We start from the raw sequence: 27496 nt of genomic DNA on the forward strand, positions 1-27496 counted from the left end.
TTTTGGGTATATGCCCAAGAGAGGTATAGCTGGATCCTCAGGCAGTTCAATGTCCAATTTTCTGAGGAACCTCCAGACTGATTTCCAGAATGGTTGTACCAGTCTGCAACCCCACCAACAATGGAGGAGTGTTCCTCTTTCTCCGCATCCTCGCCAGCATTTGCTGTCACCTGAGTTTTTGATCTTAGCCATTCTCACTGGTGTGAGGTGAAATCTCAGGGTTGTTTTGATTTGCATTTCCCTGATGACTAAAGATGTTGAACATTTCTTTAGGTGTTTCTCAGCCATTCGGCAAGATGTGACTTTTATGTGCATACTTTATCCTTTGCTACAAAAAGGATTTGGCACCTGTACTGGCTGGCTTTGTGTGTCAACTTGACACAAGTTGGAATTATCACAGAGAAAGGAGTCTCAGTTGAGGAAATGCCTCCATGAGATCCAGCCCATTGTGGGTCATTGTGGGTGGTGCCATCCCTGGGCTGGTGGTCTTAGGTTCTATAAGGAGCAAGCTGAGCAAACCAGGGGAAGCAAGCCAGTAAGTAACATCCCTCCATGGCCTCTGCATCAGCTCCTGCTTCCTGACCTGCTTGAGTTCCAGTCCTAACTTCCTTTGGTGATGAACAGCCTTGTAGAAGTGTAAGCTGAATAAACCCTTTCCTCCCCAGCCTTTCCCTTGCTTCTTGGTTATGATGCTTGTGCAGGAATAGAAACCCTGACTAAGACAGCAAAGAAATACCATTAGGTCTGGGGAGCAACTTTGCATAAAATGCACAAGACCTGATTTCTATCCTCAACATTGCAAACATAAGGGCAAAAACCAAATCTTCCTAAATGTGAAAAACAAAACAAAACAAAAAAAAGTTAGCAGGTGAAATAAGCGAAAATCAAAGAAGACTCCACCAAAGCATTGCTTTAAGCTTAGCCAAAATATATCAATATACCAACATCACAGGGCACAGCACACAACAGCAAGCTAGACACTGGAAACGATCTAAAAGTTGGTGAGAGCTGTGTCGAGGGGACAAATGAGGTACCAGAAATTAATGACTGTTCTCGAGGGCGGGGTTTGACTCATGAGGATGGAATGAGTTCATGAGTCAGTGTGGGAATGATCCAGCCCCCTTCCACCCCAACTTCTAAACCAGGAGTACTGTGAAGAGGGAAAACAGTAAAGTGAGTAAGCGTCCCTTAAAGTGTGACCTCTGTATGCCTCCATCAGAGCCCCGAGGGAGCCTTGGACCCTCTCTCCTGCATATTTTTGTGTTCTTTGTGGGGTTTTGGTTGTCATTAATTCTCTGAGAATTTGTTGTTAATTATCTATTCCTATGTGTATAGGTTTTTGCATACATATATTCCTGTGCACAGTGGAGTCCAGTGCCCTTGGAGTCCCAAGGCCCAGAGTGGCTGAGATCCCCCAGGGCTGGAGCTACAGATGTGGGTGCTGGAAAATGGACCAGGGTTTTCTGGAAGAGCAGTAATATTCTTTTTTTTTTTTTATTCTTTTTTTTTTTTTTTTTTTCGAGCTGGGGATTGAACCCAGGGCCTTGCGCTTGCTAGGCAAGCACTCTACCACTGAGCCAAATCCCCATACCCGAGCAGTAATATTCTTAACTGACCCATTAGCCTCTGGGCCCCAGTCTTTGGCTTGTTTTGAGACAGTGTCTCCTTTTGCAGACTGGTCTTCAACTCTGGATTCTCCTGCCTTATCTTCCCAGCACAGGGATTAGGAACAGGCACCACTAAGCCTAAAAAGAGCTTCAGGAATAGGGCCTAGAGAGTCAACCACCAATTCCCTGCAACCGTGGAAAGCACACTGTATTTTCTTCAGCACAAGTCTTTTCTGAGTCTCCGTTCTACCTGTTTGCCTAAAACATTCTCTTACACATTTCCAAGTGAACCCGGTCACTCCACTGCAGCCTCCTTCCTCCTCCAGCACTGATCTAAACTTAGGCTTTCTTAACACTGCTGAGGTGGGTTGCGCGCTCTGTGCTGTGACAGTCCTGTCCCTAAGATGAATCCTGCTGGGTCCCTCCCACCCTTCACAGTGCCTTCATTTTTACACCGTCGTCGCTGTTCCCAGACTCCACTGGGAAGAACAACTTTCCCAGCAATGTGCCAAGGCCTAACCTCTCCAAATTTGTCTGGGACTCTCTCTCTCTCTCTCTCTCTCTCTCTCTCTCTCTCTCTCTCTCCCCATATCCTCTGTTCGGCTAGGCACCATGGGTATAATTCCTAAAACAGGGTCTGTGGTCTTACCTGCAGGGGTGGGTGGGGTGTTGGGCCGTGGGGGGGTGTCTGCTCACAGTTTCTCTTTCCCCACTCTCAGTGATGTTTCTATCCAGACACTAAGGCATTTGAACGTGAAATAATGGAATGTGGCATCTTTGTTCTCTGATTAGAAAGTAGAGTGGTCTCAGGGACAGAAAACAAGAGCCTCACAGCTGATTTGCACAGCCCCCTCCACCACCAAAGCCTCTCTTCTCAGGAGCCCAGCCTCACAAAGACCAGGCTAATGGCTGCTCTGGCAAGGGAAGCAGGAGGCAGCCTTGAGCGAATTCTGCACCCAGCACAAACTCCCCTGCTCTTTCACCTCCCCCAGACAGCTGGGAACTAACACCTCAGATGACAGAACTTGTCCTGGGGCTTCTGCTGGGAGGGGGTTGGGCACTGCAGCACAGGAGGCTCTGGGAAGCCCACAGTGAGGAGGAGGAAAGCCAGACCCTGCTTGTCTCTGAGAATAAGGCTCTCTCAGGGATGTGTTGAGCACTCCCACCTCAGAGCTACTAGTCCTCCCCTAAAATGCCTCCTTCACCCCGGAGACTTGCTAAATAGGCAGCTGCTCCCTGGTTCTCTCTCTCCGTAGATGCAGGATGGGAGTGTGTACAGCTGCTGTGGCTGTTTCGTGTACTTAAAATGGAGCAGTCAGGAATGGACCAGGTCTAAGATAATATCCTATTGTGTTATCTAGATTAAGCCATTTGACAAATATTGTCTCCATATGTGATGCACTTAGTATTTAGGGTCCAGGAGAGGCAGTTGGTTCTGTCAAGGTCATGTGTTTGGGACTAATCCACATGTAAAGTTGTGCCTATAACCTAAGTACTTCAGGTACGACCACCCTGTCTACTGTCTCTTTTCAGTCCGGGCTGTATGCTAGAATCAAAGCTGAGGTGGGGCAGCTGACCTCAGTGGGGATCCAGCCTGTGGCACCACCAGACAGTCTTGGCCCTCCCTAGAGTCTTTAGCTTGTCTAATTTTTGTGGGGCCTGCTCAAGCTTTGACTGCCAAACACACACCTGGTCATAAGTTCTTTGTAAGGAGGGGCAGTTTTCACAGCCCCCCCCCTCCTGCCCCGGTTTTGTGTGTGTGTGTGTGTGTGTGTGTGTGTGTGTGTGTGCCTGTTACTCCTTTTGCCCATACCCTGCTAGAAAATAAGAAGCCTCAGATCTCTCTTGAGACATTCAATTGCAGGGTGATGGGCGAGTTTAGTTCTCACAATCCCCCTCCACTACAGTGTCAGGATTCCAGTTAGTATTGCTCTGGTACCTATCTTGGTTGCTTCTTGTTTTTCACCCTCAACCCATACACCATGTGTTGGAACCAGGTTGTAGGATGAGACGTCGAATTATAAGGTGTAAGAACCTGTGTATCCTCTTCAAGTATGAGGAAGGATGTAATTTGTGGGGAAGAAATGTATGAATCTCGGTTGTGGGTTCCTTCCAAAAGAGGCAGGTGTCAGATGTCTTAGGGGCGGCGGTGGGTTGGCGAGCTGGGCCCACAGCCTAAGGCCGACAGACCCAACCAGACGACCCCCGGCCCTGCAGCGCCCCGCCCCCGCGGTCCGCTAGAGACGTGTCGCCTGCCGCGCCCCGCCCACGCCGCAGTGCCCGGATGCGGGTGACGTGCGGCCGCCATCTTCCAGTCCCGGGTAGCCAGCGCCAGTCGGAGCCAGCGCGAGCCGCCGCCGCTGTCACTGCCTCTGCCAAGTCCTCTGCCCGCTACCCCCGCCATGTAAGTCAGCCGCCTGTCACTCGCCACCCGCGATGTTCTGCCCCTTGCGGGCCGCCACCCCAAGGAGTGGGCTGGGAAACACGGGGGTCCCGCCCGCGCCTCTGGTGCCGCGGGCCAGGCTGGTGCCCATGACTGCGCGCGGGTGCCCGGAACCCGGTCTCGTGCGGTCTGGCACGGGCGATGGTCGCGGGAGGGAGCGGACCCAGCGTCCACCCTCCGCCCCGCCCCTGTCACCATGGCCGTCAGTCATTTCGGGTCGACCCCGGGCAGCATCAAGGAGGTCGCCCTCATTTAACAGGAGGGGAAATTGAGGCACAAGGAGGGTCTCTCAAGGTCACGCGGCTCAACCGCTTTGGGGCCTTAGAGTGACTGTATCTCCCATCGGGTGGCCTTCTCGCGCAAGAGAGGACTGGAGGGACTGTGGATGGACAGGTGGATGGGTGGAGCCCGGACTGTAGGGCCAGAGGCTCCAGGCCTGGAGTCTTAATCCGTTTCTCTTCCTTAGGTCGGCTACCGCTGCCACCGTCCCGCCTGCCGCCCCGGCCGGCGAGGGTGGCCCCCCTGCACCTCCTCCAAATCTTACCAGTAACAGGAGACTGCAGCAGACCCAGGCCCAGGTGGATGAGGTGAGTGTGTGTGTGTGTGTGTGTGTGTGTGTGTGTGTGTGTGTGTGTGAAAGATGATGGGACTGGCAAATAGGTGTGGGAGCCCATCTTGGGTTGAAGGTAATGACAGTTTATGCCTGTGGGTTTGGGTCCGAGACCTGCCGTATCCCCTCTCTGATTCCCTGTTAGCTTGCACTTGGAAGGGCTGCAGGATGAATCAGTTGTGCTAGCCCGGGGTGTGCCAGCTGGGGCAGGTGTGCTCTGGTGATAGGCTGATCCAAGCCCTAAAGATAGAGGGTGTTGCTGAGCATCTGAGCTCTGTGGCAGCAGCAAGCCCCTGATGTGTGCTCCTTGCATGTCCCCAGGTGTGCTAAGCATGTTCTGTGTATGTCCTTGGCATGTTAGCCTGGAAACATCGGGGTGCATGTTCCATGTGTGCCACAATGGGCACATGTTCAAGAAGTGCCCTCCTTAAGGCGTACCTTGGCACACCCCCCTGCCTCGTGGACCCCTCCCCCAGGTGGTGGACATCATGAGGGTGAATGTGGACAAGGTCCTGGAGCGGGACCAGAAGCTATCGGAACTGGATGATCGCGCAGATGCCCTCCAGGCAGGGGCCTCCCAGTTTGAAACAAGTGCAGCCAAGCTCAAGCGCAAATACTGGTGGAAAAACCTCAAGGTAAAGGGGAAGGAGATGGGGTCAGGTGGAGGGCCAGTGGGGTGTCACCTCGCCTCATTCACCTCCCTCTCATTCCTAGATGATGATCATCTTGGGAGTGATTTGCGCCATCATCCTCATCATCATCATCGGTGAGTGGGGCAGGAGTGGCCAGGGCCCTTTCCCTGGAGAAGTAGAGGGTTTCCCTGTGGAGTCGGGGCTTTGAAGGTCATTGACCTAGTTTTTACTCTTCTACCAAAACACATTTTGCTGCTATTGGCAGTTCTGACTCACGTAGAGCCCCAAACTTGAGTGTTATAGCCTTATTTTCCCTTGTTATGGGTAGTTCTGGGTAAGATTTTGGGGATAGGAATACTGGGTGGTCCCTGGTGCTTTTCTAGGAACCCTTTGAGCCTAAAAGCTCAGTCTGGGATTTCTAAAACTGGAGAGTAGAAGACAGATCAGGCTGAGGGTCTTGAACTCCAATCACAGGATACACTTACTCCACTATTTGAAAGCTATCGTCACATGCCAGTGCCTTAAAGGTTTGATACCCCTTTGTGCAATCGTGGCGTTTAAGGGATCTCAATACCCACTTGTGCAGTCCCTTTGAAGAAACTGAGGCAGAGAGGGAAGGGATGTCAGTGGGGGACTGGGGAGGTTTGGAACAGGGCCAGGCCTGATACACTGCTTTCTTTCTCTTCCTCCCTCCCCGCCCCCCTCATGCCCTCTCTCTCCACAGTTTACTTCAGCACTTAAGTCCCTGAGGAGTCTGCCCTGCCTAAGAAGGGCCTCTCCCCCACCCTCAGCCCATCCTCCACCTCTCAGCCATATCTTTCAGCCCCCTCCCTTGGATCCGTGTGTGTGTGTGTCCGTGTGTGTGCCCCCTGTAAATAGCCAGCTGTTATTTATACATATATAATATTATATATATTTGGTCTGTTTGTAGTTTTATTACTAGAAGATTTTTTCCGGTTGTCCTTAACACCCCTTCCTGAGGTTCCCATCACCTCTCTCTCTCACCCTCTGCCCCCTTTCCTCTTTCCTGTTCAGCCCCAAGTCCCTTCATTTGCATCTGCTATGCAATAGCCCCTCTCCTCCTTCCCTTGGATTTAACCAATCCTTCCCTATCTTCCCTGTACAATTCCAGACCCTCCCCAAACAAAGCAAACCCCACAGAAACAAACAAAACACCCCACCTGTCTAGGCTTCCATAGGTTGCATCTTTGTATCCCTTGGGAGCCTCTAAGACTGGTCCTACTTGGTCCTAAGAATCCCAAGGTTTTCTGGGAGCTTCCAACATGTTGATTAGCATATCATTTGCATACACTGTCTTTTTTTTTCCCTCGGTTCCTTCCTTTCTGTTCCATTACTCTTCACTCTTCTGTGTGTTTTTTTTTCTTTCTTTCTTTCTTTCTTTCTTTCTTTCTTTCTTTCTTTCTTTCTTTCTTTATGGAAGAGTTAGTTTCCATTGGTCCTCTTATCACACTTTTATTTGCACGACATTATCTGCAGGTGGTGGGGAGCCTGGGCTTTTGGGGAACTAGGACCCCAAAGTTGCCTCCTCCCAGCCCCTCTAGTCTAGTTTGCTTCCCTTACCCCATTTTCCACACCTCTTGTAACCTCCTCTCCCTCCCCCAGCTGGTGTGTAAGTGTCTTGGAGTTCAGTGTGTTATGATGGACCAATAATTCTGCCACTCGGGGTCTCTCCCTACATTCCTGCTCCCCAGTTTTCGTGTGGGGCATTCAGCTGACATTCCCGGGGGTCTCCCTCCCTCCCATCTGCCTGATCTGCTGCCTCCTCCCACCAGGAGAACTGGAGGCTGACCACAATCTGGTTCTTTGAGGAGGGGTGGCTCTAGTGTGTGTGGGGGTCATCACTGCCTTGGGGAGGAGTGGGACAAAACAGAACCCCCCTAATTCCTGCCTGAAATCTCTGGCCTCATCCTTGCTAGAGGTTGGACTGAAAACTTTCCTCCCCAATCCTGGGGGGATATTACCCCCCATCACTGCCCAGCTCCTCTGACTGCCCCCCTGTATTCAGGGTGGGGGTACTAGTCACTGCCAATATGTGTATGGGACTTGCTGGAGGATGGGGATCCTTGTCCTTCTCCAGGGCTGCTGAGCCGAGAGAGAGAGAGAGAGAGAGAGAGAGAGAGAGAGAGAGAGAGAGAGAGAGGCAAGCAAGCAAGCAAGCTATTTCCCTGTTGGGTACAATGATAGAGAAAGGATCTAATCTTTAAAAATGGCACAGTTTTAGGGGTCTGAGGGTACAGCCCCTTAACCTGCCTCTGGGGGGGGTGTTCCCCAAACTCTTCCCCCACACACACCAGGTTTTCTGTGTGGAGGGGAACCAAGGAGATCTAAACTGTGGTGTGAAAGGGTAGGAGAGATGCTGGGGGTGGGGGTGCTTGTGTTTTAGACCCCCAATATTATCCCAGTGTCCCCTGCCTTCCTTCTTCCCCTGCCCCATGCCCCCAATTCTGTGGCGCATCCAGATTGTGAAAATGTACAATAAACGTGTAATGAGTAACCAGGTGGTGTCCGAAATCTTTTTCTTAATCAGTAATAAGAGTATTGGATTTTTGGGTATGGGGTGGTTGAAAGGTTTTTTGGGAAGAGCTGGCTGGCCTGTTGCAGGAGGCGCTGACCTTGGGGCCTTGCAAAGTGTAATTCCCGAAGTGGCCACATGGGGCACCAGCAAATGAGAATGGGAAGTATCCCTAAAGTACCTGGTGTCTAAGGCAGGTGAGCTCTGTAGTCTGGGATTCCCAGCTTCCCACTCCTAGCCTGGGGTGTGCTGCTACCACAGAACTTATCTCCTAAATTTCACATCTAGCTACCCCTTAGGCTCTCTCATAGCCATGTACTCTTGGGCCACTTCTGTGGGGCATTTCTTCTCCTTTCTATCTCAGTGCCAGACATCCAGATGGGTTAATGAATGCTTCTAAGGATCAGCTTGACGAGATAAAGCTAGCTATAGATGGCACACTACCCTTGCGCTATGTTGTGTGGCTGTTACTTCCGAACTCTTGAACTATAAGCATCCCTACCCCCACGTACTTCAGGAGCATCACTGAGATGTAGCTATATAGGAAATAGGTAGCGTTCCTGGTTGCCCTCTGTATTCAGGTAATGAGGGACTAGTCACTGCCATTGAGTGTAGTACTTGCTGGTTCATGGGGATCCTTGCTTCTCCAGGGGAGTTGAATAGAGAGACTGGGGTGGGAGGACTGGCTAAGAACCACTAGAGGGCCAGGTGTGGTGCAGGCTTTTAATCCAAGTATATTGGAGGCAGCTGATCTTTTGACTGTGAGGCTACCCTGGTCTACATAATGAGACCCTGTCTAAAAAAGAAAAAAAATTTTTTGACAGAATCTCACTATGTAGCTCTGGCTGTCCTGTAACTAATTCACTGTGTAGATCAGGCCTTGAATACATACTCAACTGCCTGTCGAGTGCTGGGATTAAAGGTGTGCATCACCATATCTAGCCAAGAAATACGGACTAATAGAGGGCTGGGGGTGATGATACACACTTTTAAGCTCAGTACTTGGGAGGTAGTGGCATGTGGATCTCTGAGTTTAAGGCCAGCCTGGTCTACAAAGGATTTAGGACAACCAGGGCTATGTTACACAAAAGAATCCTGTATTGAAAAAAAAAAAAACTATTAGAGTTACTTTTAAAAATAGATTTTCAGAGTCAGGCACTAGGGAGGCAGAAGCAGGCAGATTAGCCATCCAGGTTTGGGGGGCAGCCAGATCTACAAAGTGAGTTCCAAGACAGCCAGAGCAATACATAGAAACTTGTCTTGAACACACCTCCCCCAAAAAAGGTGTGTGTGCTATTTTTAGGCCTTTCCATTGGAGATTATTTCTGAGGTTCTAAAGTGCTTAGGTGTCTTACAGTCTATCCTAACTTCTACCTTTATGGAGAGTTTAAATAAGGCCTTTTGCATTTAATTCTTGGAATTACTAATAGGTTTAATGTTTCCATAGCCCTATAATACCAAGCTACCTTCTAGGTGTCAGGGACCTGGGTTCAGATTTTAGCTCTTTTATCAATATACATGGTTTAATTCTCACAGATTATGTAATCTCTGGATCTCAGTCTCTTTTGTGAGGTTATGGGTAGTGAGCCGGCCTTCTTGGGAGTTTGGAAGAAGCGGCTCACTGTCCAGGCCCATAGAAAATAAATAGGAGGCCACTGTCATTTCACCGTCATTGCCATGCAACCTAATGACACCTTCAGTCTAGTGCTCAGATTTTTTAAGCTTTGGGGATCATTAGAGATACAAAGCTCTGGCACCAGGAGCCTCTTGTAATGCCAGAGTCTCTAAAGTATCCTCACTACGCCACAGCCTGTCAGATCTACGCCTGCGTACAAGTCGCTCTGCACGCCTGCGCAGACTCCGCTGTCTTGGGTAAGTGTCGTCAAGGAAAATCCCCAGCTTCTGGGTAAACAAGTTGCCGCGTGAGCTCGCCTGCACGTGTTCCCTACATCTCTGAGACCTCTCAGCCTATGAGAAAGTTTTTAGGGCAGGGCTAGCATTTGCGTCACCGACTTAGGCAAGGCAGGGTTGTCTCCACAGCCAATAAAAATGTTGGGAGTGGGTGGGGGTGTGGCTTCCGGTCAGATGTCCAATCAACGCGCTGGGGCGCCCCCTCCCTCACGTGGCTCTATCACTACCGGTTGTCATATTGTCCAATGGGACAATGACTGCGGTCTGAAATGCCAATGGTTGCTTTGCAAGGGCTTGCCGGCTGCACGCGGAGCGGGGCATGGGTTGGCGCCTCTGAGCCAATAAGCTAAGGAGGCGTGACGAAACGGGCAGTGGGAGGGCCTGGAGGAGCCTGTGGAGGAGCCACAGTAGTGAAGAAATTTGGATTCTACGTGCGTTCAGAACTGTGAGTAGCCCCTTATTCCGGGGCTGTCGAACTTGTTTTTTTCGGGGAGGTGCGCTCGGCAAAAAGGGGTGTCAGTGGCGTGGTGTGTGTTTGAGATCATGCAAATGCGTGTTAGCTGCAGAAATGCCTGATGGTTGTGGAGAAAGGGACCACAAACTAAGCTCTAGGGGGACATTAATGAGAGTTACCAGCATCGGATCTCTCACCACTCTAGAGTCCCTGGACGCTGATGCCTAGCGCAGGGTGCTCAGGAGCCCTCAGTCATCCGAGGGTGCCGAAGCGCCTGCGATACAACCCCTAAGAGCTGGTTATGGTTTGGGTAGGCTCCCTAAACACTCGGAAGAGGTAGAGATCTTGAGGCTGGAGAAAGGCCCTGGTAGGGCTGGCGGGAACATAGCATGGTGATCTGAGTAAGGCTGGTGTGTTCATTTGACCGAATGGCTCTCATCGCGACTATAGGTTTCTTTTTCAAGAGAAAAGGGTAGTATCGTGGCCTCAGGGACATGCTTTAGAAATAGGAATGGTCAAGTAATTTGTCGAATTCTGAAAGGGAGGATGGGGTAGAGGGTTTCTATGTACCGGCTTGTCTACTCTTGAGCTGCTAGAGGTGATGAGTTACCAAAAGACTGCTCTGGTGTCTAGACAGTCGGGCATGGGGTGAGGTAGGAGAGGGAGGAAGTGAGATTCCAAGGAAAGCTTTGTGCCTGGAGGCTTCTCAGATGATCTCAGGGGATTTTGAGCATAGAAAATAATGAACTATGATGGTACGTGCATGGAGCACAAACAATGCCTTGAGGTCAGGCTAAGAGGGGAAAGGAGAAGGCATTGGATGGATGCACCCGGTGTTCTAGGCACCAAACTTAGAACCAGGGGAATACTCCCCGGACAGTACTGGTTTGACGGTGCTGGAATGAAGTGTAGAAGTTTGGTAACACTTCACAGGGTCCCTAAGGGTAACAAGCCAGTAGGACAAGCCATCATTAGGGCTTGAACCTTGGGCTCCATTATTAGGAAGCTGAGAACATGTTTATGAAGCAGACAAGGAAGGCAAGTTTAGTAACTACCCGAGTCTTAGTTGTTCCTCGTGCAGTGAGGGTGATATTTACCTTCAGTTGTTTGGGGGCTTAAATGAGAACAATATGTATAAAGTTCTTAGCACAGCACTTGGGTCATTTACAAACACAGACTATAAGGTAACAAAACAATAGTGATAGAGTTAGGGATTTGTGTGCATGCTGTGGCTGTTTTTCTGCAAGTTTTGATGACTCCTCTTTTCCCTCTTCCTGATTTTTTTTTTTTTTTTTTTTTGTCTTTGGGCACTAGCCCAAATTCCATCATTCCTCCCCTGTATTACTCTCCCAAGATCTGGGCCCCAGACTGAGACTATTTGCTATGTTCCAGTTTGACTTCTTAAATCCATTCTCCCCGAACCCTCCCCCCCCGACCCCCACTCTGTGCTATAATAGTAACTAGAAATTCTGCCTCTGAAGGAGGCCCCTGGGAAGGAGCAAAGGTGCGTTCTCTCACAGAACCTGGGCCTCCAATTTACCCGCCCTAACTCTTTGGTACTGGGCCAGCAACTGTGTACAGTTTGGTGAAGGGGAAAAGCCAACGCCAGGAGCTGTAAGAACCATCTGAGGGGAGGGCAAAATTAAGTCCCGAAAAGAGAACCAGGATGGGGGCGGGGGAGGGGGGACCCCTTCCCTCCTAACCGTCTCTCCAGGAATCCTTGGCTTTTGTACAGGACCGCTGTCGTTGGGTTGGGGGAGGCGCCAAGGCTGAGTGCATGTCCTGGGCCAGCGGCCAAGAGAACACGATGTTCCCTAGTGCGCTGGCCGCCGCCCTCTGGGCCTGGCCGCCTCCCAAACCGCTGCCTCTCCAGCCTCCCTGCCCCACATTCCCCGGCTGCCTCGCCCCGCCTCCTGCCTCCGCTTTGACGTCACCTCCCTCTCTCGCCCCCTCTTCTCCATTGACGGCAGCAGAGCCTGGTTACTGTGGGGAACTGTGAGGCCCCACAACCTGGGCCTTGGGATCAGGTGGGGGCTGCTGGAGTGCTGAAACCTTTTGTCTGTGTAAATAACAGATACGGAAGTGGGCGAGCAATGGCTGTTTGGGTCAGAGGAATCACACCTAAATCCTTGAGAGCTGTGGAAAGAGAAAGGGGTCTTAAAAAAAAAAAAAAGAGAGCACAGGGTCATAGCACAGTACGAGGGGGCAGGAGAGCAGCATCATTTTCAGGAAGAGGAAGCTGAGAATTCAGACTCTCGTGTCTTTTGTGTTCTGTGTTTTCCTGCTTCTGTTTTTCTGGGTTATTTTATAACACTTCTGTGTCCCAGCTTTTCTATAGAACCCTGCTTCTCCGCCTCCTCCAAGGGAAACACCATTGTTAAGGAAAGCGTTAGCCACGTGACAGCGTGGGGCGTGCACTTACAGCTGATTATGTCAGCAGCTGCGTGGTGGCCGCTTCACTTGCCACCTACGTTTCCAGGGAAGCCTGAGAACTACTCAGCATAGGTCTAGAAAAAGGGGCTGTGTCACTGCAGCTCTCCTGGACCCAGACTGGCATGTTAGCCCCCTAAATCAAGACCCTATTCTCTTTTTATGAATCAGTGCTCCACTTTTTTTTTTTAAATGTAATTTGTTGCCTCCTCTTCTCCTGAGACTCCCTTACCTTTACCTATCCTTAATAGAAACAAAACCATCCTGTTTACCGAGGATTACTGTGCGTCAAGTCCTGACGCCCAGACTTACCTTACTGCTGGGAGTACAGTGAATGAGACATGAGTTTGCTGCTGGGTTCGTGAACCTTGGCTTTCTCTTTCTAAGTAGCAGGAATAAAAAGCCCTCGCCACCCCTCCTTTTTCTGCCTACAGCCTCAACTGCCCTCTCTGCTGCCCCCTTTATAGTCCTGGCTTCCTGGCCCCCACTTTTGGGGCAGCCCTAAATGTGGGTGGCTGCATCCTTTGAGAGGCAGTACTAGTCACCAGGGAGGCTGCCTGGAGACCTTTTCTCTGATTGGCTATTGAAGCACCTGCTTTTGTTTCCTTTCACAGTAGCCATTGGCTTTTGCTGTCTTTTCTTAATGACAGGTGGACCCTCAATTGCCCTTCTCTCGGGATCTGAAGTGTCAGAGGAAAGGGTTGGATGACAAGGTTGGGAAGAGGCCAGGGAATGTCAGCCTAGGTTTTCCTTTCTCCCACTTCCATTGGGTCTCAGACATTTCATTCAACTGGCACCAGGGCAGGTGTCTCGATCTGCAAAGCTGTGTCAGCTTAGGAAGTAGGTTTCTCTTGAGCACCCACTGCGGCCCAGGCATCCTCCCTGAAAAGGAGTAATTTCCCTCCCTCACTTCCCTTTCATTATTGACTGTGTGAGGCATCCTGAGCGCATTGGCTGACTGAGCGGTGTCTGAGGCCCTTCATCCCAGCACCAGCACCCAAGTCCACGTGCAAGGATGTGTGTGACACAGCCCTGACCTCAGTGAGGGCCAGTAGCCAATCAGATGCCAGGGAGAGATCCTTAGCCAACCGAGGGCGGGGCCTGCGGCTCTTCGGGCAGAAGGCCAATGAGGGGCAGGGCCTGGCATTATGCAACCCGCCTCCCAGCCTCGCGGAGCTTCTCGGTTGCGGGCCGAAACGGCAGGCGGCTGGAGGGCGCTCGAACGGCCAGGTAGGGATCCCTGCTGCAATCCTAGGGTTAGTCTTTGTCCCGGAGCTTGGCCGCCACTACTTCCAACCTGATGGGTCACTTTCAGCTCTCAGAGAGCAAAACAGAAATCCGCCTTTCCTGTCACTGCCCACCACTTCCCGCCCCTGGGGCTCTAGGTGTTTAACTCAACCCTTTACGTTGTCTGCGTTTATTATTCACTCACCTAACCTCCTGCCCTGCTCCTCCAGGGCAGCCATCTGAACCTACGAGACCTTTACAAACACGACCCCCTCACCCATTTTTCGACACTCGGGAGTCCATGGGTTTGCTGCCCTGGTCCAAAGACCCCCTTCAGGCTTTTGCGCTCTTGGTCTTCCTCCCTCCAATTTCTGGCCCAATGCCGGTCGTGATGTCAGCCGCTTCAGGCTGGAACATCCTGTTCCCAGCGCTAGTTCTTGCTGTTGGCCACAGCCTTCCTTCCCTTTTCTCCTGGAGCTCAGAAAATACTTGGGATGGGGGTGTGGTTAGACAGGGAGTAGAGGAAAAACTATGTTGGTTGTGTGTCCTCTATCTAAGACATTGATGTGGTGGTAGGGTTAACTAGAAGAGTAAGGGACGAAGGAAGATGCATGGATCCTTGCCTATGGCAAGTGGTAACTCCAGTCTTGGCGTTTGGGAGTGGGTAGGGGCCTTAGAAAGAAAAGCAGTGTCTTGATCAAAATATTGTTCAAGGCAAGAGCGAGGATGGGGGCGTTTCCACGAAGAGTAGAGGTCGCATATTTCTCTGTGGGGAAACTAGGACTTGCTTCTGTAGTCTCTCTAGTTTGTCATTCTTCACTTGGCTCCTAGGCTGTCTGGGTCTTGGGGATTTGTTACGGTGGGTGACCTTCTTCCCCCATCCCCGTGCTGCCCTGAACCTTGTTAGCCAGTATGAAGATGTGTTGGCCAGTATAGGAGTGGGTCGGTTTCCCACTTCCAGGACGATAGGGGTTGGGGGAGGGGTCGCTCCTGCCCTCCCCTGTGGTCCCTCCAGCAACCGCTGAGCTCAGCGGCTGACGTCGGTTTCCCTGGCGACCGCGGCTGTGGCGGAAGCGCGTGGTGGGGCCAGGCACATCGGCGCGCATGTGCAGCGGGGGTGGCACCGCCCCCGGATAAAATTAGCCCGGAAGCCTAAATATAGGAGGCGATCAGCTCACCCCCTGCGCCGAGGCCTCAAAGTCCCAGACCAAGTGGGGACCTAATGAGAATTTGGGCATAGGAAACCTGCAAGCTTTGACCCACAGTGTAGTTGTAGTGGATTATTTGGGCTGTACTCACTGCACAGTGGCAAGAGGTGTAAGAGATGGCCTAAGAGAGCTGCCTTCCTACCTGTGGTATCCTTAGGGGAATAGGAAACAGAACTTACCTTTCTACTGCAAACCCCAGGCCTGGGACAGGCAGAGGAAGGACTGAGTGTAACCAGCAGGTGCTGTGGGGTTAATAACTCAGCTTTTGCCAAACATTCCTTCTTGGTTTCTTTTTCTAGGTGCCGTGATTAAATTAGCCCTCAGAGACAGGCGTCCTACCTCCTTTATCCAGCCCTCAAAAGCCCCGTTGTGGCCTCTTCACCTTCCCTGTTTTGTCCTCCACTGCATGGCCCAGACATGAGTGGTCCCCTAGAAGGGGCTGATGGGGGAGGAGACCCCAGGCCCGGAGAACCTTTTTGTCCTGGAGGAGTCCCATCCCCTGGGGCCCCACAGCATCGGCCTTGTCCAGGTCCTAGCCTGGCTGATGACACTGATGCAAACAGCAATGGCTCAAGTGGCAATGAATCCAATGGACACGAGTCCAGGGGTGCATCTCAGCGGAGTTCTCACAGTTCATCTTCTGGCAATGGCAAGGACTCAGCTCTGCTGGAGACCACTGAGAGCAGCAAGAGGTGTGTGCACGTGTGTGTGTGTGTGTGTGTGTGTATGTGTGTGTGCACGTGTGTGTGTGTGTGTGTATGTATGTATGTATGTGTATGATAGTATGAGGCTGTTGACCACGTGGCCCTCACTTAGCCTGTTACTTCTTTTCTAGTACAAACTCACAGAGCCCATCCCCACCCAGCAGCTCCATTGCCTATAGTCTCCTGAGTGCAAGCTCAGAGCAGGACAACCCGTCTACCAGTGGCTGCAGGTGTGTGGGGTGAGGGCTGTGGGAGATGTCTGGGGCTTGGGGCCAGACTCTGGAGCTAATGTCTTTGCCCCTTCCTACCTGTGGGTCTTGCAGCAGTGAACAGTCAGCTCGAGCCAGGACCCAGAAAGAACTCATGACCGCACTTCGGGAGCTCAAACTTCGGCTGCCACCAGAGCGTCGGGGAAAGGGCCGCTCTGGGACCCTGGCCACACTCCAGTATGCTCTGGCCTGTGTCAAGCAGGTGCAGGGTGAGTGGTGCTTCCTGGCAGGGTGTGGCCAGGGCATGGACTACTGTAGGGGGCCTTTCTCCTTACTGAAGATGGCTGGGATTCCCTTCTCCTGCAGCTAACCAGGAATATTACCAGCAGTGGAGCCTGGAGGAGGGTGAGCCCTGTGCCATGGACATGTCTACTTACACCCTGGAGGAATTGGAGCATATCACATCCGAATACACTCTCCGCAACCAGGTCGGTGCAGCGTGGGTCTCAGTGCGCACACACTCTCATTCCCATATAGCTCCTAAATCTTCTCTCAATCTTGGTCCCATTCTAGGATACCTTCTCGGTGGCTGTGTCCTTCCTGACAGGCCGGATTGTCTATATTTCGGAGCAGGCAGGTGTCCTGCTACGTTGCAAACGGGATGTGTTTCGGGGTGCTCGCTTCTCAGAGCTCCTAGCTCCCCAGGATGTGGGTGTCTTCTATGGCTCTACTACACCATCTCGCCTGCCCACCTGGGGCACTGGCACCTCTGCAGGTATAGTACCAGTGTTCTGTGGAGAGGCTTGAAAGCTTTCATGCTGTGGGTTCTCCTCAGCCCAGGACAGAAGGGGTGCTGGCTGTGCTCATTTCCATTCCCATCTGTTCTAGGTTCAGGCCTCAAGGACTTCACCCAGGAAAAGTCTGTCTTCTGCCGAATCAGGTAGGCCTCCCCTACTCATCCTGCCATCTCTATACTATGGTCTGTGACAAGGGGGTGGGACAGCTTTCCCCTGGAAACCTCTAACACTCATCTCTCCCTTGCCAGAGGAGGGCCTGACCGGGATCCAGGGCCTCGCTACCAGCCATTCCGCCTAACCCCATATGTGACCAAGATTCGTGTCTCAGATGGGGCCCCTGCACAGCCGTGCTGCCTGCTCATTGCAGAGCGCATCCACTCTGGTTATGAAGGTGGACAGGCTAGGGCCGGGCCTGGGGGATGAGGGGAGGAAGGGTTTCCTCTAGGATGGGGTGCAGGTCAAGATATGAATTTGGGAGGCACAAGCTGAGTCCTTGGGATTAGAAAAGTACTAAAGGCGGGGAGTTCAGACCCTGCGTGGAGGCTGAGCTGTGACCGGTGAGAGAGTACATGGGTGATTCTCAGTGTCTTCTCTGGTGTGAGTCACCAGATGACTCAGACCCTGTAGGCCCTAAAGCCAGGTCTGAGCTGGGAGGAAGAATGCCAGGCAGCCAGACCCCAGGCAGAGAGGAGGGCTGAGGAGCTGGACCATTGGGGCTGCAACCTACATGTTCTGTGCTGCAGCTCCCCGGATTCCTCCTGACAAGAGGATCTTCACCACACGGCACACACCAAGTTGCCTCTTCCAGGATGTAGATGAAAGGTGAGGTAAAGACTTGGATGAAGGTGGGCGGCCAGGGCCAAGACCAAGGTCTGACGCCTCCTCCCATTGCAGGGCTGCCCCACTGCTGGGTTACCTACCCCAGGATCTCCTGGGGGCTCCGGTACTTCTCTTTCTACATCCTGAGGACCGACCTCTCATGCTGGCCATTCATAAGAAGAGTGAGTTCTCTTCTCCGTCTCTCCTGTCCTCCCTGCCTGTCCCTAGGGCTTCTTAACTGTTCTTGTGATGGTGTCTCCTGAGGCTTTGCTCTCTTGAGTATCTGTGTGTCTCTTTCTCCGCATTATTCAGCTCCCCAATCCACTGACACCCACTTTCTCTCCTCCACCAACAGTTCTGCAGCTGGCAGGCCAGCCCTTTGACCACTCCCCTATTCGATTTTGTGCTCGGAATGGGGAATATGTCACCATGGATACCAGCTGGGCCGGCTTTGTGCACCCCTGGAGCCGCAAGGTGGCTTTCGTGCTGGGCCGCCATAAAGTGCGCACGTAAGCGAACCGTGTCTTTGAGCTGGCGCTGGGGCTGGGGCAATATGACAGGGTTAGGGAAATGACTGAGTCTGTCTTTACAACCCCGCAGGGCACCCCTGAATGAGGACGTCTTCACACCCCCAGTCCCCAGTCCAGCTCCGTCCCTGGACTCGGATATCCAGGAGCTCTCAGAGCAGATCCATCGATTGCTGCTGCAGGTGAGCGTGGAGGAGAGCTCAGGAATGAAGTGGGCAGGAAGAGGTATAGACACTAACCAATCCATCCTTCTCCTTGCTGTAGCCAGTGCACAGCTCCAGCACCACAGGGCTCTGTGGAGTTGGCCCTCTGATGTCCCCTGGTCCTCTCCACAGCCCTGGCTCCTCCAGTGATAGCAATGGGGGTGATGCTGAGGGGCCTGGGCCTCCTGCTCCAGTGAGTACCGTCGCCCATGGTGACTTTCCTTCTTGCTGTCCATCTACTGCAGATCATCACTGCAGTCCCTCCTGCTACCCCCACCCAGGCTCCCGGGTCTTCTTACTGATACTTGGGCTCCTGGTACTGCCATCCCAATGCTGCCCAGTGCTCTGCTGCCCCACAGGTGACTTTCCAGCAGATCTGTAAGGATGTGCATCTGGTAAAGCACCAGGGACAACAGCTCTTCATTGAGTCCCGGGCCAAGCCTCCGCCCCGGCCCCGCCTCCTTGGTGAGTAGGTACCGCCATAGACCTGGGATGAGGAGTAAGGCTTGAGGGTCCCCTGGCCCTCACTCCCAACCCATTTACTGTTTCTTTTTCTTTTGCCCCAGCTACAGGTACATTCAAGGCCAAAGTCCTTCCCTGCCAGTCCCCAAACCCGGAACTGGAGGTGGCCCCTGCTCCTGACCAAGCCTCATTAGCATTGGCCCCTGAGGAGCCAGAGAGGAAAGAGTCCTCTGGCTGCTCCTACCAGCAAATCAACTGCCTGGACAGCATCCTCAGGTGAGGCTTGCCAGTCGCCCTCTCCCTCGGCCTACCTTGCCTACCCAGGCCCTGCCCTTAAACCCTGTGCTTTATCCATCCCCAGGTATTTGGAAAGCTGCAACATTCCCAATACAACCAAGCGTAAATGTGCCTCCTCTTCCTGCACGGCCTCTTCAGCCTCTGATGATGACAAGCAGAGGGCGGGTCCAGTTCCTGTGGGGGCCAAGAAAGGTAAAGACCCAGTGCATGCCTGGCTCCCATTGCCCTGTCCCAGCCTGTCCCAGGCCTATACACTTCTGCCTTAGGCTCCCCTGCTCTTCCCTGGCCCCCTTTCCTGCCTCCTGATCTCCAGGTTCCTCCCTCTAGCCAATCCTTCCCTACTCCTCCCTGGGATCCTTTTCCTGACCTCACAAGGGGCAGAGGTGGTAACCAGTGCTGTCTCTCCGCACAGATACGTCGTCAGCAGTGCTGTCTGGGGAGGGGGCAACTCCTCGGAAGGAGCCAGTGGTGGGAGGCACCCTGAGCCCGCTCGCCCTGGCCAATAAGGCAGAGAGCGTGGTGTCCGTCACCAGTCAGTGTAGCTTCAGCTCCACCATCGTCCATGTGGGAGACAAGAAGCCCCCGGAGTCGGGTATGGGCATGGAGTGAGGGGGGGTAGTGACTGGGCCCCACTTGGTCCCTCAGCCAGAGCTCTTTCCTACCTACCTTTCTTCCCCTCCCCCAATGGAGAGAAGGAGGCTACCTTCTTAGTTTGGGGGAATCTGCTGCTCCTGACTGTCCCCACCCAACTAACCTCTGCTGCTTGCCACCCCCGCCCCCAACCTCCTTCCTGTTCTTACTGTCAGTTGAACCATAAAAGTTGGGTTAAGGGGAGGAGGTCCAGTCCTGAGGTGCTGACCACAGATGGTCTAAAGCAGGGAAGACTGAGACTCTCCAGGGTCCTTGGGTAGACCTTAAATGCATGTGAAAAGCAAGATATGGGAAGGTTTCCTTTGTAAAGAAGAGGTTTTACTTACCCCAGGGATTTCGGGCAGGGTCTTGGCCATGGGTGGAGACTAAGTGTCCTCTTTTCTCCTGGGAAAGAGCCCAGGTCTTCCTCTGGGCAAGGAAGTGGCCTTGAGTATCTGGGCCTCAGGCCTTGGCCGTTGGACAGGGCCAGAGTTGCTTGGGTTGTTGGAAAGGGAGGCTTTGTGAGGCTATGGTGACCTTTCCTTCATCTCACCCTTCTCAGACATCATCATGATGGAGGACCTGCCTGGCCTGGCCCCTGGTCCAGCCCCCAGTCCAGCCCCCAGCCCCACAGTAGCTCCTGACCCAGCCCCAGATGCTTATCGCCCAGTGGGTCTGACCAAGGCCGTGCTGTCCCTGCACACCCAGAAGGAAGAGCAAGCCTTCCTCAGCCGCTTCAGAGACCTCGGCAGGCTTCGTGGACTTGACACCTCTTCTGTGGCACCTTCAGCCCCTGGTGAGCGGGGCAGCCACCTGGGCTTCCTTGAGCGTCTTTCTGTGCAGCCAGCTGCAGGGGGTGGTAAAGTGATGGTGAGGGGAAATGTATCTGCTCTGGGACCCAGGCGATGCTGCCTTCACTGTCAGGACCATGTTTAGTTAGATTTCTAGATAGCATCTTCCTGTGAGGCCAGGGTTCCAGGCTGTAAGCTGAGGAGGGAAGCCTGAGGGACTGGCACTGAGACAAGCAGACGGAAGTACCTGGTTCCAGGTAAAATACTCCAGTCCTAGCCTGGGAGCAAGGAAAAAATGTGCCCACATAGGACTTAGCATCACTGACTCTGGGCCAATCAGTCTGGGGTTGGACTTGAAGGGCAGATGGGAAATAGCCCCTCTAGGTACCTGCAGGAGACCTTTGCAGGCGGCTATGGCACTGAGGCCCCCCTGGGCTGTTCTGCCCACTGCATCGTTCCATCATGAGTTAGGCAGGCGCAGTTTCAACTGGTGGGACAAGTGTCCAGGCTGGCCTGGCCTGAGGGATTTTGGCAGATGGACTGAAGTCACCTGCCTATTCAGCTGTGGACCCACTCTGCCTCCTCCTCTTTGCTAGTGTGCCTCTGTTTTGCACACCCCCAGCTTGACCATCATGGAAGCTTGCCCTTCGCTGGCTCCTTTCACAATAAACCCCCTTGTCTCCCGGTTCCTGTGATTCTGCCCTGAACCTTTCCCTACTCCCTAGCTTCTGTCTGTTGCATGCAGGCTGAGCAGCTCTGTCTGCCCTTTACTTGTCCTCGTCTCAGTGTTTCAGCAGGAGAGGTGGCAGTCTCCTTCTTAACCCTGGTCTTTCTCCACAGGCTGCCACCATGGCCCCATTCCCTCTGGTCGCCGACACTGCCGATCTAAAGCAAAGCGTTCTCGCCACCACCAGACCCCCCGACCCGAAACCCCCTGCTATGTGTCTCATCCTTCACCTGTGCCCTCTTCTGGACCCTGGCCACCCCCACCAGCCACTACCCCCTTCCCAGCAGTGGTCCAGCCCTACCCACTCCCAGTGTTCTCCCCTCGAGGAGGACCCCAGCCGCTTCCTCCTGCCCCCACATCTGTGTCACCTGCTACCTTCCCTTCTCCCTTAGTGACCCCAATGGTGGCCTTGGTGCTCCCTAACTATTTATTCCCTTCCCCAACTAGTTACCCATATGGGGTATCCCAGGCTCCTGTTGAGGGGCCACCTACACCTGCTTCCCACTCACCTTCTCCATCCCTACCCCCACCACCTCCCAGCCCCCCACACCGCCCAGACTCCCCACTGTTCAACTCAAGATGCAGTTCCCCACTCCAGCTCAATCTGCTGCAGCTTGAGGAGTCCCCCCGCACTGAAGGGGGTGCTGCTGCAGGGGGCCCCGGGAGTAGTGCTGGGCCCCTGCCTCCCAATGAGGAGTCTGCTGAGCCAGAGGCCAGACTGGTGAGCAACACTTCCCTCTACCCCCTCTTCTGGTGCCCTCAGCCCTTGACCCTCTTCTGCCTGGTTGCTGCTACCTGGGCTGGTTCTGAGCTTCTTGGCGTTGGTATGGGTGGGAGAGCCAACTGTGTTTCTGAGTGAAGCAGAAGTCAACTGTGAAGGGACAGTTCTGTCTGTCTGACAGGTGGCAGGCAAGGACATCCCACTATACATCTGTAGACATTCTGAGAGTGTATCTGCCACTTGGAAAGGGTCCGGCATTACATTCCCTACTGTCAACTCTCAGCTTGGCCCTGTGTCATGGAGCAAGGAGCAGCAACGATCTGTTGGGTTGGGTGTACCTCCTTTGGTTCCCCTCAACAGTGGAAGCATTGAAAATGAGCCATGGTGGTGACTCCTTACTGCCTTCCTGTCCCCTCCAATGCCCTCCTCTAGGTGGAGGTTACGGAGTCATCCAATCAGGATGCACTTTCAGGCTCCAGTGACCTGCTAGAGTTACTGCTCCAGGAAGACTCTCGCTCCGGCACAGGCTCCGCAGCCTCAGGCTCCCTGGGCTCCGGCCTGGGCTCTGGGTCTGGTTCGGGATCCCACGAAGGGGGAAGCACCTCAGCCAGCATCACTCGTGAGTAGTGCTGTCTAGTATTTCCCAGGGATGGGGAGGCGGGAGGCCACACCCCAGTTTGGCCCACTTGTTAAGGCCAGTGGGTGGCCTGAGAGGGTGGCCTGGTGAAGCCTCTCAGGGAACGTGTTAGCCAGCCTGGCTCCATTGGCCTTCTCCACCCTTCCACAGGCAGCAGTCAGAGCAGCCATACAAGCAAGTACTTTGGCAGCATCGACTCTTCAGAGGCTGAAGCTGGGGCTGCTCAGGCCAGGACTGAGCCTGGGGACCAGGTCATTAAGTATGTGCTCCAGGATCCCATCTGGCTGCTCATGGCCAACGCTGACCAGCATGTCATGATGACCTACCAGGTGCCGTCCAGGTGAGGTGTAGAGGCTTCATCGTCCCTTTCAGAGAGATAGAGACTCGCTTACTCGCACTGCCCAGATAACCTGACGTTCTTCCTTCTGGGGCTAGCTCTTATCTGGAGGTGCCCGGTGTGGCATAAGCCCCTTATTCCTTTGGGCCCTATCAGTAGTTCTCAAGTTGAGGGTAGATTTCCCGGTGTAGAAAGCTTCCTTCTATTCAAGGACGGCACAGGAGACAGCTGGCTCAGGACTCGTGGCTGAAGACGAAAGCCAACCCAGGGGTCTGAACTGCGAAGAGTCCCAGCCTCTGCCTTTCTTACAGGGATGCAGCGTCTGTGCTGAAGCAAGACCGGGAGAGGCTCCGGGCCATGCAGAAACAACAGCCACGGTTCTCAGAGGACCAGCGGCGGGAGCTGGGTGCTGTGCACTCCTGGGTCCGGAAGGGCCAGCTGCCTCAGGCCCTCGATGTGACGGTGAGAGAAATCTGGGAAGCCAGGAAGAGACTAGGCTAGAAGATACTGAGCTCAAGTCCAAGGGATCTAGGACTAGTGTCTGATCTCAGTGTCTTTGGATCATTAATTCTGCAGGGTGCTAATTCCACAAACCTGCTGCTGGGTTATATAGTATTAAACCACACCACCTCACGAGTTTCTGTGGACCTTCCTACCACCCCATAGTAGGATCCCAGCAGAGCACTTTATTCAAACAAAAAAAAAAAAATGTGTGTGTATGAGTGTTTAGTCTGCATATATGTATATACACCACATGTGTGCCTGGTGTCTGTGGAAGTCTGAAGAAGGCAATCTGGAACTGGAGTTAAGGAGTTGAGCCACCATGTGGGTGGGTGCTGGTGTCTGAAGTTGGGCTCTGCAGTCCCCTCAGTAGAGGATTCCCTACCTTGTTAGACTGTAGGTACGTGTGTGCACTGGTTTCTTGGGAGTGTATTTTGGGTCTCACTGTTAGGTTAAGGTTGGGATGCTGGGCTAGCAGATTCCCATTGAGGATCCTGTGTAACTCCTCCCCTTTCCCTCCAAGGCTTGTGTGGACTGTGGTAGCAGTGTTCAAGATCCTGGCCACTCCGACGACCCTCTCTTCTCAGAACTGGATGGATTGGGGCTGGAGCCTATGGAAGAGGGTGGAGGCGAGGGAGGTGGTGTTGTCGGGGGTGGAGGTGGTGTTGGTGGGGGTGGGGGTGATGGTGGTGAGGAGGCCCAGACCCAAATTGGGACTAAGGGCTCAAGCTCTCAGGACTCTGCCATGGAGGAGGAAGAACAAGGTGGGAGCTCTTCCAGTCCAGCTTTACCTGCAGAAGAGAATGGCACCAGCTAGACTCCATTTGGGCACCACTTACAGCAGTCTAATGAGAGGCTTCCTTTGAACCATGTTGGGATTCTTAGAACTCAAGATACAGCTGGACCAACCAATAGGAAACTGCCCCAGCTTCTCCCAACATAGGGGGCAGGACCCCCATTACCAACTCAAGGCTTAGGAGCTGCTCTAGCCTCTTAGCAGAGTGGAAGTTTTCAGCCCAGTTTGGAGGAGGCGCTCCCATCCTGCTGAGACTGTTTGTCCGTCTGGTTAAGGCTGCTGACAAGCTGCTGAAGTGGTCTCTCCAAATCCCAGCTGAGCCCGAGTCCCAGTCACAGGGTTGGGGCTACACTTATTTATTGGGGAAGACAGCTCACTCTCCCACCTCACCCCAAGATGGGAGGAGGGGAGCCTGGGATCTGTGCAGGATCCAGGTCCGTGAACCCCTAGCTGCTCCAGGGTGGGGGAGGTTGGTGGACCATGGAGTCCCTGGTGCTGCCCCTCAGGTGGGACCCAGGTGTTCTCAGCTCTACCCTCTACCAATGACATTTGTGTTTTTGATATTGTGTCTTGTTATTTTTTTTTTAATACAAAATGAAAAACCAAAAACCCAAGACTTTGTGAAATGAAGTTGGGAGTTTGGGTGAGGGGAGGGGGTGGCCCTCCCACCAGCAAGGGTTGCAATGTTAAGTGGGTAGATGAACTCTGTTCCTTTGTCCTCCACATCCCTGGCAGCAAGGACTTTGCTAAGCTTGTTAACACAACCCCGGCCTCTACCATTACCTTAGAAGCAAAGGGGCAATGTGGCTAAGGTCTTGGCAAGCCCCAGTGATAGATATGGCGGCAGAAACAAGTGGAAGTGCTGGGGAACTCCGTGGGCTGACTTCTAAAGCTTTATGTTAACACACCAGAATTAGCTGATCAGTTAAGACACCAGTCCTTGAGCTCAAAACTTAGAAGAGGGGAACTTGGGTGGGTTGAAAACAAGGAAGTCCTGTTCGGATTGTTAGTCAAATTATACGACCTTTCTTGCTGCCTGCTGCCTGCCACTTGCCACCTGCCTCTAACAGCTGATCTACTTTGAAGTGGATAATATATCATCGTTGGCGCCGTGGCTTAGCTGGTTAAAGCGCCTGTCTAGTAAACAGGAGATCCTGGGTTCAAATCCCAGCGGTGCCTGATTTGTGTGAGAAGTGGTATATTATTGCTGGATTATTAACATCTATGCTGAAGGAGATCGTGGCGACCCTCAGACCTTTCTTCCTCTCACCTAAATATACTCTTAATGCCAGCTTTCCCAGGCAATTTTAAGACTATTCAGAGCCAAGCCTCTGACTCCTGAGACTGCTGCTTAACCCTAAGAATGACTGTGAATGGAGTGTACTAGTTTTATTGGGGTTTCACCGTGCCTCGGTGAGAAAGCCTCGGAAGACGTTGCTGCTCAAGGCCTGGACCTGACACGCTCTAGTCGTAGCGCACGCGCATTGCTGCTTTATAAAGGAAAAACGACACAAAAAAAAAAACAAAACGGTAAAATCTGCAGGGGTCGAGGGCCTTGATAGCCAGCTATAGCTCTACAGGCCAAGGGCCGCACGCGGCTGTGATGGCCGAGTGGTTAAGGCGTTGGACTCGAAATCCAATGGGGTTTCCCCGCGCAGGTTCGAATCCTGCTCACAGCGCTGGCAGTTTTGCTATTAGATGTTGCTGTCCTGATTAGCGGAAAGTTGTTTCATTTTCCAGTTCTTTGGAGAAACTCCCACTAGGATTCAGTCACCCGGGACTGTCGGTAGCGCCTCGGTTCGACTACTGTGGACTTATAAAAGACGTTTCAATTTCTAACTCCGTCAGTTCACGAAGATTACCGGCTCCACTCGGGAATCTGCTCATCCCCTTTTGCTACTTTCCGACTATATCACCTGAAACCACAAATCACCCATTTCCTTTGCCCTCTACTGTTTTTTATTTTTGAGATTGTGATTTGATTACGTTCCTCACTTCCACTTCCTCCTTTCAAAACTTCCCAAACACTCTGCCCAGCTCTCCTTCAAATTCATGGCCTTATTTTTCTAATTGTTACTGCATGCATATAAGTATATGTATATACATATATATTGCCAAATATAACCCGTTCAGTCTGTATAATGCTACCTGTATGTATGTTTTCAGGGCTTAAGCGTTTGGCACTGGACAGTCAGTATAATCTTTCCTGGTACGGTGGGTGACCTCTCTCCCTCCCAGCTTTCCTCAGTTGCCTACAGCTCTTCCTGTGGGGCTGCGGCTGTACTTTCGGCCTCACTGGGAAAATGGTTTCCCACAGACACCACCACACCACCACTCTTCCTTTCTCGGTTTACTGCACTTACCAGGAACTATGGCCACTCTCCAGTTCTAGACTTTACACCTCTCTGGCCCACGTTGCTCTGCTCCCATATCGTCCAAGTTTTCCTTCCTACTATACTGCTCCCATCGGCTTCCGGAACTGGTAATTTCATTCAGAACAGCAAAAACATCTGTCCTGTGTCCTTGGAACTCTCATGTGTAGGCAACTTAATCCCCAGATGTGTAAATTGATGGGAGGGAGGGCCTTTGGGACATTATTTGAACTGGAGGATGTCACATGAGTAGATCCCTCATGGCGACATCTCTATAAGAAGCAACTCCAGTAAGCTTGCTTATTCTGTCCCACCATGCTTCCCTCTACAAAATTCTGATGCAACAAGAAAGCTCTCACCAGATATGCTGGCACCATGATCTCAGGCTTCCCAGCTTCCAGAGCGATGAGTTAAATAGGCCTCTGTTCTTTCCCAATTACTCAGAATATAGCGTTGTTGTAAGCCAACTGGAGAAAAGGCCAGCAAACAGAGGAAGATGCCCCTCCTCTTCAGTCAGCATTCTGCTTCTTCTTGTTCTGTACCTCAGGAAGACATCACTGTCCCTGCCTTCCTCTAATCCTTCCAACCCCCTGCAGCCACGGACATACATACCTTGCTCCACCACCACAGTTCCTTTGTTAAGGTTAGCAAATAATCAGCCCATTGCTAAATGGACAGTAGTCAGATGCTTGCCCTTGGAAACAAACAGTGGTTACTTGCCTTCCAGCCTACAACACTCTTCTGACAGTCCCCTCCTGCCTTGTTAGCAGCTCGATCGCACTCACCTGGGTCTCTGATGTTAGAAGAGTCACAAAGCTCACTCTTCCTGGTCTTTCTTCTTTACCTGTGCGTTCTGTTGTGACATCACTAGTCTGGTGCCTTTAAAAGCCAGATGATCCCTCATGTTGCCT

The 27496-nt window shown here is 52.6% G+C and overlaps 2 protein-coding genes and 2 non-coding genes across 5 annotated transcripts; all 4 read left to right on the forward strand.

Moving 5' to 3' along the window:
* The first annotated feature begins 3892 nt into the window (after positions 1 to 3892).
* Vamp2 (vesicle associated membrane protein 2) lies at positions 3893 to 6491 on the forward strand. Of its 2 annotated transcripts, XM_032912917.1 has the most exons (5): positions 3893 to 4011; positions 4517 to 4637; positions 5137 to 5295; positions 5375 to 5426; positions 6017 to 6491. In XM_032912917.1, coding segments are annotated over exons 1-5 (351 nt in total). In that variant the 5' UTR covers positions 3893 to 4009; the 3' UTR covers positions 6034 to 6491. The 2 variants fall into 2 exon arrangements, with proteins under 2 accessions (XP_032768808.1, XP_032768806.1); XM_032912915.1 differs by lacking the exon at positions 6017 to 6491 and having other exon boundaries at positions 5375 to 5981.
* An 8931-nt stretch (positions 6492 to 15422) lies between these two features.
* On the forward strand, positions 15423 to 24822 carry Per1 (period circadian regulator 1). Its single transcript, XM_032912722.1, has 22 exons — positions 15423 to 15747; positions 15891 to 15989; positions 16083 to 16237; positions 16335 to 16456; positions 16542 to 16743; positions 16857 to 16908; positions 17014 to 17156; positions 17509 to 17587; positions 17660 to 17766; positions 17940 to 18093; positions 18185 to 18293; positions 18376 to 18507; positions 18674 to 18779; positions 18881 to 19052; positions 19138 to 19265; positions 19486 to 19665; positions 20266 to 20499; positions 21335 to 21942; positions 22375 to 22561; positions 22730 to 22919; positions 23228 to 23378; positions 23941 to 24822. Exons 1-22 carry the CDS (start codon positions 15473 to 15475, stop codon positions 24232 to 24234), a joined length of 3879 nt encoding a protein of 1292 aa, XP_032768613.1. The 5' UTR covers positions 15423 to 15472; the 3' UTR covers positions 24235 to 24822.
* Positions 24823 to 25318: 496 nt separating this feature from the next.
* On the forward strand, positions 25319 to 25392 carry Trnat-agu. The gene has a single exon. It is a non-coding gene; the product is annotated as a tRNA-Thr (tRNA).
* A 418-nt stretch (positions 25393 to 25810) lies between these two features.
* Positions 25811 to 25892, forward strand: Trnas-cga. Its single transcript has one exon. It is a non-coding gene; the product is annotated as a tRNA-Ser (tRNA).
* Positions 25893 to 27496: the final 1604 nt, after the last annotated feature.

The sequence above is a fragment of the Rattus rattus genome, chromosome 9, assembly GCF_011064425.1.
Source record: "Rattus rattus isolate New Zealand chromosome 9, Rrattus_CSIRO_v1, whole genome shotgun sequence".
In the NCBI taxonomy this organism is placed as follows: Eukaryota; Metazoa; Chordata; class Mammalia; order Rodentia; family Muridae; genus Rattus; species Rattus rattus.

Coding starts and splice junctions, on each gene's coding strand:
- Vamp2 (XM_032912915.1), top strand. Junction 4,638..5,136: donor CCCAGGCCCAGGTGGATGAG/GTGAGTGTGTGT, acceptor CCCCTCCCCCAG/GTGGTGGACATCATGAGGGT. Junction 5,296..5,374: donor ACTGGTGGAAAAACCTCAAG/GTAAAGGGGAAG, acceptor TCTCATTCCTAG/ATGATGATCATCTTGGGAGT.
- Per1 (XM_032912722.1), top strand. CDS start 15,473: ATGAGTGGTCCCCTAGAAGGGGCTGATGGGGGAGGAGACCCCAGGCCC. Junction 15,748..15,890: donor ACCACTGAGAGCAGCAAGAG/GTGTGTGCACGT, acceptor CTTCTTTTCTAG/TACAAACTCACAGAGCCCAT. Junction 16,457..16,541: donor AATACACTCTCCGCAACCAG/GTCGGTGCAGCG, acceptor GTCCCATTCTAG/GATACCTTCTCGGTGGCTGT.